The sequence below is a fragment of the Gymnoscopelus microlampas genome, assembly GCF_963454915.1.
Source record: "Gymnoscopelus microlampas genome assembly, contig: SCAFFOLD_55, whole genome shotgun sequence".
Classification (NCBI taxonomy): domain Eukaryota; kingdom Metazoa; phylum Chordata; class Actinopteri; order Myctophiformes; family Myctophidae; genus Gymnoscopelus; species Gymnoscopelus microlampas.
In genome coordinates, this window is record NW_028155755.1 from 295,560 (window position 1) to 306,466 (window position 10,907).

The window sequence follows — 10,907 nt, forward strand, 5'->3', positions numbered from 1 at the left end:
CTGTTTAAGACAGTAGGAAGATGATATATTACACTTTTACCTTAGTGCTAGGTATACTCTAGTTGTTTTAGAGAGAATGCACTTCAGACTTCTGGTGATTAGTAGTTTAGTTCACTACCTACAGTATGTTGAATGTACTTATTGTAAGTCTCTTTGGATAAAAGCTTCTGATAAATGACTGTAATGTAAATGTTTACCTGGTATCCTATAGGTTCACACGTTCACACTGCAGACAGGACGGTGCTGGAGGACAGTGGAGGACAGAGGGCTCTGGTCTGGAACGTCCTGCATGAGATGAGGAGAGAGAGGACATATATAAATATTAACATTAAACTGAATGACTGTCTGGTTACCCTGAATGACAGCTCTGTCACTATTACAATGTCTCTCCTCTATATGAACACAATGTAAATATCTAATTTCTATATAATATACACTTTAATATCATTAAAGGTGTATATTATATTATGTCTACATTCTCTATTAAAGTGTATATTATATTATGTCTACATTCTCTATTAAAGTGTATATTATATCATGTCTACATTCTCTACATGTCTAGTGCTATGTGCATAAAATACTTTGGTCATTACTGTGTTTGGTCACTAGATGGCAGTCTAACAACATATAATGGACCATGTTGTCAGTGTGACTGAAGTGATGTCAGTGATTTAGATCAGATTAAAGTTTATGTTCTGAAGAATGTTCTATAAAGCAGGGCTATTTCATAGAATCAAAGCTTAAAGCCTCAATCTGTGATTTATTCAACTGGGTGGCTGTCTATAGAACAGCAGAAACATGTGTTTAGATCATAAACATCATAATTCTACATATTGTTGTGTTCATTGTTTATAATAATGATAAAACATAAGACAGATAATGCCATGCAGACACATGTTAGTGAACATAAAGTTAAACTCATCTTGAGAGATAAAGGCTCTGGTCAAAACAGACCCACTTCACTGAGGGCTCTCCTTTCAAAGGAGTGTAAAACTCTGGTCACAAAATAAAATAATCATATATGAACTGGAGACCCCCCACCCTGACAAGCACTTGTAACTATAGGCATTACACTTAGTTTGACTCGGTTCCACAGATAAACATTGTGAAAATAGCTGATCTACAAGCTCACAACGCCTGTGAGGCGTTGTGAGCTTGTAGATCAGCTATTTTCATAATATCTTTCTTACGTAATCTAAATATAAAGGTACAGATACCCTGTAAACACTTATACTGTATGTTGGTTTGTTTACTGTTGAGTGACAACATTAAAGATAAACCCCTAAATCATTAGTTGGGTCCATTGTATGACATTCTGTATAGTAGTGTGTATATCTGTCTGTCTCTTATATGTCATCATGATTTGTGTGCATGGGGATCTCATCTTAAACAAGCTCAGTGCTTAATGAGTCTTCCAGTTTAGTAGATCTTGTATTGTGAATTTGTACTTCCATGTACTGTTGTTCTCATGTCTTACTAAATAAAGTACATCAATCAATCAATCAACAAATACATTGCTGCCTATGAATACACAAACAACATAAAGGCTTTGTTTGTGCGCTGAAAAATGAAAATCAAGGCTCTTTGGATGCAAAGAATAGTATTTTACTTACAAAAGTGACAACCAGTGACATGGTGAAATAAAGTGACACAGAGAGTAGATGTTTGTCCTCAGACCATCATCAACACTGGACACTTTTTAAACTTTTGTAAAAGATTATGTTTGAACCCAAAGAGCCTCCATGTTCATTTCTCAGTGAGAAAAGCCTGTTTGTTGTTCATGGACTTTCATGATGGACTCTCTCATACATGTCTTCAGCCCCGATGAGCCTTGAGTTTAGAGAACAAACTGTCCTATAGCTCTTTGTCTATGAATACAAACATGATCAATAACCAATATACATTACACCCCAGGTGATGAGACAGTTGGGACAAGACCAGTGTCTGGGAGGTTAACCAGAATAGAGGCTCACTGACAACACTGACCACCATTTTATTAAATGAGGCACAGTTTACGGAGCTAGTTCAGGCCAGGCAACTCAGGGATTGGGCCAACCGATCAGGTGACTAAGTCACATGCATTTTTCTCCTGGTCGGTGGGTTATAAGCATTGCTCTGCCTACCTGTTCATTCTAGTTGCGCTCTTCTGCTGGGCTGACGTGCCGTACCTGCTGCTGATCTGTTACTGAGATCCTGCCGGATCTGCTGCCTTTGCTTGCTACGTATGCTGCTACCATGAAAAATCTCATCCCACCGCCTCCCCGGCATCCACCTGTAGGTTCTGTTTCTAGATCCCCATGGGGGTTTAATTCATTCCCTGTAAATGCTATTTGGCATGTAACATTCATTAGAATGTTATTCTTACAGGGAATGAATGGATTCAGATGCCTGACGCCAAACTATGCTTCCTCATGCTTTCTATATCTATGCTCAAGCTTGCTTAAATATATTCTAATCCAATCCAAATGTTGTCTGACTGAAATACTTATTTATCTTATATTTAATTCTCTATTTACAAATGAGGGTCTAAATTACATTTAAGGCCAAATATTTCTTCAAATGCTACATTATAACAGAACCTGTGATAGATAAACAAACTGAAGGGTAACTTTAGCTCTGATAATGATGTAACATGTATGTTCACATCATGTTCAAGGTTTAGCTGCCTAATGGACCTGTGTCCATCTGGGGGTCCTTTAGGAAGTAGGGGGTACAGGAAGCTTTCACGTAGGATATAACCCCCCTTTTGTGGCCATAAAAGTGTCTTTAAGCACTATATAAATTCCAGATATTATTACTATTATTATGATTATTATATGGAGCTGACTGACTTGTTTTCACCTGATAAAAATAATGAAAATGATGCTTTTCCTCCTCAGACAATTTAACTTTTGTAAATAATAGGTAATTTTTATAGGCCCCCATCAGCTCCTGTGGAATCCGTCAGATCTATATTGTCTACAATCAACTCTCTTAATTGTCCCTTGGAATTAATATTTTTAGGGGATTTTAATTGGAATTGGCTCCCTCGTTTCTCTGCAAATGAGAAAAAATTATTCGACAATATAAACTTAACTCAACTTATCACTGAGCCGACCAGAGTAACTGAAACAACATCAACTCTATTAGATTTAATATTTGTTTCACACCCAGATAGGATCGTTAAATCAGGGGTCCTCTCAGATTGTTTTAGTGACCACTCTGGGATATTTTGTGTTTGGAAGATAAGAATTCCCCGTCTTCCTCCAAAATACATAAATATGAGACAGTGCAGAAACATAAATACAGATAATTTTATTCATGATGTTGTTTCAGTGGACTGGAATAGGTTTCAGTTGATTCCTTTTGTTGAGGATGCCTCAAACTTTCTTTTAGATGAATTTGTGAGAGTTATTGATAAACATGCCCCTTGGAAAACAGTAAGAGTTAAAGGTAGACATTTACCATGGATCAATTCAGATCTCATAGGTCTCTTTAAACGTAGAGATACGGCTTGGGAAAAACACAGATCTACTCGGGACCCAGTTGACTGGGACTCTTACAAACATTTGAGAAATATTTGTAAAACACAGACCAGAAATGCCAAGGCTAATTTTCATAGGAATGGACTTTCACAAGATTTCAAAAATCCAAAACAGTTTTGGAATAAGTTGAATAGTATTCTTAATCCAAGGAAAAACTCTGTTCCGCAGATTCGTGTAAATGATGAAGTTGTCCATGACCCTGCTCTGATCTCTGATGTGTTTAATCGTTATTTTTCTTCTGTTAGTAATTCTTATTCTTTTGATTCTCCTTATTTAAATAATCATGTTAGTAGTCCTATTAATGGTTCATTTGCATTTAGACAAATTTTACCTACGGAAATTTCACAAGTTATTTCAGATCTTAAGGTTGGATGTGCCTCTGGTCCAGATGGATTAGAGGCCAAGTTTATTAAATTAGCTTCTCAAGTTCTCATTTTCCCCCTTGCTGATTTATTTAATTTGTCCCTATCTACTTATCAACTTCCATCAATCTGGAAATGTGCAAAGGTCACTCCACTCTTTAAAGGTGGTGATCCTTTAGAGGTTAATAATTATAGACCTATTTCTATTATCTGTGCAACGGAAAAAATATTTGAGAAGCTCATCTTTAATCAATTATCTCAATATATTAATGATCTCAATATTTTATCCCCATTTCAGTCAGGTTTCCGTTCCAATTTTTCCACTACTACTGCTCTTGTTAAATTTTCAGATGACGTATACTCCGCTTTAGATAAGGGTAAATTATTAGGTTCTATTTTTATTGATTTAACTAAGGCTTTTGATTTAGTTGATCATTATCTTCTTTTGGATAAACTTTATGATTTTGGTCTTTCTCGTCAGGCATTACTTTGGTTTAGTTCTTACCTTCATAATCGTCGTCAGTGTGTTTCTTTTAACAATGTTAGATCGGATTTCTTGGTGGTAGAAAAGGGTGTTCCACAAGGATCAATCTTAGGTCCTTTACTTTTTTCCATTTTTATTAATGATCTTCCCAAAATATGTACAAATTGCTCCATACAGTTATATGCTGATGACACAGCTATCTATACATCTGATTGTGATATACATAAAATTCAAAGCTCCTTGCAAACGGAATTTAATTTGGTTCAAAAATGGCTTTTAAATAATAATCTTATATTAAACAAGCAGAAGTCGTGCAGCATGGTGTTTGGTACTCGGTACTTTCTTAACCGTACATCCTCTGAATTATCTATTTGTTTTACAGATGGCTCTCCCCTTAAAACAGTGGAAACATTCAAATACTTAGGACTTTGGTTAGATTCTGAATTTTCTTTTAAGCCCCATATCGATTCTGTTAGGAGTAAAGTAAATAATGGTCTCAGATTAATGTATAGATCAATAAACTGTTTTACTTTTCAAATAAGAAAACATATTGTTCAGCAGCTTCTACTTCCTATCATTGACTATTGTGACATCCTTTATCAGAACACCTCTGGGACACATCTTCATTCGTTAAATGTAGTTTACAATAATATATGTAGATTTGTACTCAGGTGTCCTTACAGTACACATCATTGTGTTCTGTACGATACGTTAAACTGGTTATCTCCTCAGGATAGGAGACATTTTCATTGGTTGCTTTTTGTTTTTAAATGTATTTACTTTAATTATCCTTCTTATCTGAAAGATCTTTTACGTCCGTTCAATTCAAGATACCCTTTACCTGTCGGTATAAACAAAGAAATTGGGAGACGTTCGTTTAAGTTTAAAGCACCTTCTGATTGGAACAATTTATCCACTTTACTTAGATCAATTATTTCTTTTTCTGTTTTCAAAATAACTCTGCTTGATTCCCTAAAATCTAACTGTTCTTGCTTTTGATTTATTTTATTTTATTTATTATTATTATTATTTTTTCATAATTGATTGTTTTATTATTATTTTATTTTATTTTTTAATTTGTATTTGTATTATTATTATTTTGATTACTATTATTTTTATTATAGCGTAACAGATGTAGACTGGTCTGGGATGGTGTGAGAGCCCTATATGTGTATGTTTTGTTGTTGTTGAATGTTACGTGATTGTTTTGTATCAATGTTTGTGTGTTGTGCCTGAGGACCCCCTGGAAGACGAGATGCTGCATCTCAAGGGGTTTATCCTCCAATAAAATTTTCAAATCAAACTTCTTTAACAAAATTAATGTTTGTGTTCCAGGAGCTTTGTCTGGAGCTGAGGTTCATGGTTCTGAAAAGACTCTCAGAGAACATTGTGTTCCAACCTGAAGCTGGTGTCTCCATCATGGATGTGTGTCTGTTTCTCATCCTCCTCCATCTTCTTCCGGTCGGCCTTCCGCTGCTCGCCCATCAGGCTGGCGCGGAGCGAGTTGCTGTGGCCGTGGCCGTAGTGGGCATAGTTGAACAGACCCCCGCTGCTCAGGTTTATCTGTCCCGTGCTTTTCCTGTTGGCTGCAAACTTGGCTCCCAATAATAGGTGATCGTGGGTAGGGGTCCTGCAATATAAACATTTAAGCAGTTTTTTTAATGAAAAATGCAACCTGAACTTTTATCTAGCCTTGATTCTCCCGCATGAGAGACCTTAATGTCTAACGCTCAAACAAGAGGCAATCCCTGCTTGGCCAGGGGAGAAATTGTGCCTAAGGCGGTGCTACTTGTCAACTAGTTAGGTGTCCTAACTGACACCAGGGTCTGTATGTCTCAAGGGAGACCACCTTCAGTGTACTAGTTACATGTATTAACACACTCTCCCCCATACAGATTGGTTAAACTAACATTTTATTTTTCAAAATAAGTTCTGGATTGCAGCTACCAGTTAGTATCTGCTTAAAACATTTTTCATTTGTTTAAAATGTCTCTCATACTGGAGAATTGGATATAGCTCTGGCTTTTGAGCAGACTTACTGTGCTAAGGCAGTGAGGAGGTCATAGTTCTTGACGGTGTCTGCCAGTGTGTCGATGCCCGACTCCAGGGTCAACAGCAGTTCTATTACAAAACCCTGAGGAGAGAGAGAAGAGCAGAGGTCATCCTATCAGATACAAACACACACACACACACACACACACACACACACACACACACACACACACACACACACACACACACACACACACACACACACACACACACACACACACACACACACACACACACACACACACACACACACACACACACACGGCTCCTAACACAACAGATACATTGCTTCACTCTCCATCCAGGCCAGAGAGGCACCTGTTTGCTCTCTGAACAGAAATATTTCATTTTAGACACATAAATCATTCAGCATGAGCAGCGTTTTGGTTGTGATGTTCTTCTTACCTGGGCCTCCTCTCCGGGGTCTCCTACGGTCTCCACCAGGCGTGAGAGGACGTCAGACAGCGTGGCGGCTGTCAGGGGCTGCTTGAGAGCCCGGAAGATCTGGAAGGAGCGGCCGGCATAGTGGCGAGAAGAGCACGACAGAGCTGTCTGGAGGGCTACTTCACTCAGCAGTGACTCTAGCTGGAAGCCTGATGGGAAGGAAGCATACCCGTTAGTGTGACTGGTGAACTGATTAACAGTTTAATTTCACCATTATTTCACTGGCTAGGTAGATAGAAGTTGGCCTAATGAGAGAATGTTTAAAAAGTGGAGAGAGTGAAATCTATGATCTGAATAGTTATTCTTAGACAGGCAGTCGTAGAATTCGGTACTAAACTGATGTCACCCGTGCCCAAATTAGGACAATCCGAGCCCCTTTCACTTTCATTATAAAAGTATAGAGCATATGTGGACAAGAATTAGCCTAATGACAGTGTGCACAACAAATGTGGTGCCTAGGTCGGTCCTGCGGTTTGCGAGACTAGCTACGGACAAGACCAAGACCATATAAGACAATACTGACCTGCCGGTGACTGTTTAAACACAGTCACTACATGTCGGAGGAAGACGCTGAGCTGATCGGCGCTCTTGATGTTGGGGTTCTTGGGAGAGACGTCCTCGTGGTTCCACAGCGGACCGCGCTTCCTACACCAGACAAACACACACACACAACCCATGTTAGGAGGGCAGACAGCCAGACACACGTCACCACCCCCACCACCTCTATTATGAGTTTATCACGTACAGTCAAATCAAAACCATGTGTAACATATCAAAAGTCAAACCACACAAACGAAAAAGCCATGCGATGTGACAATACCAGATCCGTTCAGACATAGCTGTGAGCATGAAAGCAAACACACGAGTGGGATGAAGAAATTAGTCATGGTAACAAGGATGATGATGATGATGAACACTGACACACCAATATGTTAGTCCCAGGCATGGTTATTATAGGAAACCGAAACTAAGTATAAAAAATATTTGTATTAACCCATTAAGACCTGGAACTGTGTCATTTTTAGATTTGAGCTAAAAAGCATTATTTTACACTTTGGGCTATTCAAAAATAGCAGATATACAAGCTCATAGCGCGGCACCGAGTGCCGCACTACGAGCTTGTAGATCTGCTATTTTTGAAAAATCGTGAAAATGTGTGCAAATCTTTGAATATATATATTTTTAAAGCGAACATTTTTTACTCAAATCGTTGCTTCTGGGGGTCCCTGGAACAAAATATTTTGATGGGGGTCCGCGGCCAAATACATATAATTTTGGGGGTCCTTGACATGAAAAAGATTGAACACCACTGATATAGAAACAAACATTTTTCAGAAAACTGTTGAGATTTAGGAGACATGTAGAATCGGCTTCATGTCTCAATGGGTTAACTGAAACTAAAATAAAAACAATCTGAAGGCTAACTCCAAACTAAAATGAATTACACAAAACAAACTAAGACTAACTAAAACTAAGCAAAATTGTAACAAAATCATCTTCATTTGAGTTTTTCCAGCGTTCATGAATTCTTTCATCCTACCTTTTTTCAGCTTCTATAAAACAAGGCTTTCCTCATAATCTCTGAAAAACTAGAACTAGCCAATTCCTAAAGCCAAAACTAAACCTTCTTATTACACGTGTGAAACGAACTAAAGCTCAAACTGAAGTCCACTCCGATACGGTCTGCTGTACTCTCAGCGGCCGTTGTGTGTGGCCGTTCTCACCTGGAGGTGACAAACTTGATGAGGGCTTCTCGTCGGTGACGTCCACCTCGCTGAGGAGGGTGGGGCTGAGGTGGGACAGAGTCGCAGCCCCCGTTCCCAGGCTGATGCTGGATGAGGTGGAGCTGGAGCTCAGACCCGAGTCCGTCATTGGCGACGGCTGATGCTCGTGATGTGGCATGAAGTCCTGCACTCCTGTATGGGGGAGAAAAAAACACACACGTCACAGCCAGTGATGGAAGAAGTACTCGCGTGTTTTACTTTAGTAAAAGTATCAATACTGCAATGTGGAAATACTCTGTTACAAGTAAAAGTCCGAAATTCAAAATTTACTTGAGTAAAAGTACTGTAGATAAGTATTGGTGTCAAAATGTACTTTAAGTACCAAAAGTGGAAAGTACTCATTACGCAGAATATCCCATTTCACAAGTTTTCAAATGTATAAATTGTAGAAAAATCTTTTGAAAATAGCAGATGTATATAGGGCTGAAGTGGTTAATGTATGTTTTGTAATTATAGTCAAAATCTACAAAGTAACTAGTAACTCGTTTTCAAATAATTGTAGTGGCGTAAAACTACAATATTTGCCTCTGAAATGTAGTGCAGTAGAAGTAAAAGTACTGAAAACTGGAATTACTCCAGTAAAGTAAAAATACCTCAAAATTGTTGTTGGTGAAATAACATTTCCTTACATTGTGTGAGACACTCAGTGAGAGAGCTGACTTTTGCTGCCACCTAGTGATCTTGCGATGCAATTACAAAAACAGTACACTTTTACTCCTCAGCAGCTAATGGAGCTGCTGTCAGCTACTGGAGCCTGACCTGTGAGGTTGAACTCGGGGGCTTCACAGTCAGGACTCGGGGGTCGTTGTACTCCCTGTTGCGGAGCAGCACCGTGGCCAGGGACTGGACACTGCTGTTTGCTCCCTGCACGACCAACAAGTGGAGCAGTAGGCGCTTGCAATGCTCATAGACCTCTGGATGCTGGTGATCAAACCCTGGAGGGAGAACGCAGGCCAAAGTGTCCGAAAAGTCACCATGACAGGTTGAGTACAACTCGTTCTCGTTGCTTACATACTAAGCAATAATAAACCACAAGAGGCCGTGGTTTACCATGGATTTTAGGACAGCGAAGGCATGTGGTTATGCGAAGCAGAGGGCCTAAAAAAGAAACATTACCTGTTCCAAAATCACAGCAAATAACGGCCTCACTTATTGTTTCTCAAAAACGGTTACCAAACTGGTAACACATCTCAATTAATACGTTTTCAAAACAAGAATGATTTCTACAAGAAAGCAATCGCTGCGACTGCCTCCACAAACAAGGAAGCTCCTGTGTAAATGCATGGAAGGTACTGAGTGTACGCCTTTTCAGTATCTGCCTTGATTTGTAAAATTAACAAGGCAGATAATGGTGTGCAACAGGTGTGTTTACCTATAAAAATGGCGTGCAACAACAGGTGTGTTTACCTATAAAAATGGCGTGCAACAACAGGTGTGTTTACCTATAAAAATGGCGTGCAACAACAGGTGTGTTTACCTATAAAAATGGTGTGCAACAGGAGGTGCAGGTAGGCGCTCCACTCTACTTTGACCCCGTGATCCACAATGAGGTCCGTAAAAAGGATGACAGCGATGTTACACCTGGAAAACAGAGAAAAAATGCCGAATTGACAGCGGGACGCTGCAGTTACAGTATGTGACAGTGAGAGAGGTTAAAGGTGTTGTAGGGAACATTAAGCCTAAATTTAAAAAATATTCATATATATATATTTTGCATTTTCTCCCCTCTATCAGCCACTATATAATGATGCTGGGGTGTTTTCCTGCAATGACACACAGTCCTCTATCTGAAATCCGTATTTTCCCTTCTGTTTATATTCATGTTGTTTACTACCGGGACGTAAATTAACGCACGCATGTGCGTGTCCGTGCGCGTCCGTGCCCGTATCAACTTTTTACTTTCGGTTTTAAAACGCTCTCAAACATCTTTTTTGAGGCACAGAATTTACTTTTAAAAAATCGTTTGGATAGAATTTAGTTGTTTAACTTCATCTATGTGGTCAATTTATCATGAAAGAGCCTATTTAAAAATATAACTTCAGAGAACCGTAGGGTCGGGCATTTCCGCGAATTGTATCCACATAAGTTAACCTATTCTGGGCATGACTGGGCATGAAAGTCCGCCCTGCGTCACCCCCTGGTGGTCGGGGAAAAGAACTGCTGGAGGGGCGGTGTTTGACAATAGTTTTTTTCTTTGATTATGTCTGAACTCCCTACAACACCTTTAAGGACGGGTGTCGTGTGTTGTACTTAAGGA

The 10,907-nt window shown here is 39.1% G+C and overlaps 1 protein-coding gene across 1 annotated transcript; it reads right to left on the bottom strand.

The window, feature by feature from the left end:
* Positions 1-221: 221 nt before the first annotated feature.
* LOC311041285 (protein furry homolog-like) lies at positions 222-10,231 on the bottom strand (the record flags this gene model as incomplete). The annotated part of the gene is made up of 9 exons (XM_084086191.1): positions 222-285; positions 5,770-6,000; positions 6,410-6,504; positions 6,828-7,015; positions 7,390-7,511; positions 8,591-8,782; positions 9,410-9,430; positions 9,462-9,585; positions 10,128-10,231. Coding segments are annotated over 9 exons (1,141 nt in total), but the record flags the coding sequence as incomplete, so codon positions are not given.
* Positions 10,232-10,907: the final 676 nt, after the last annotated feature.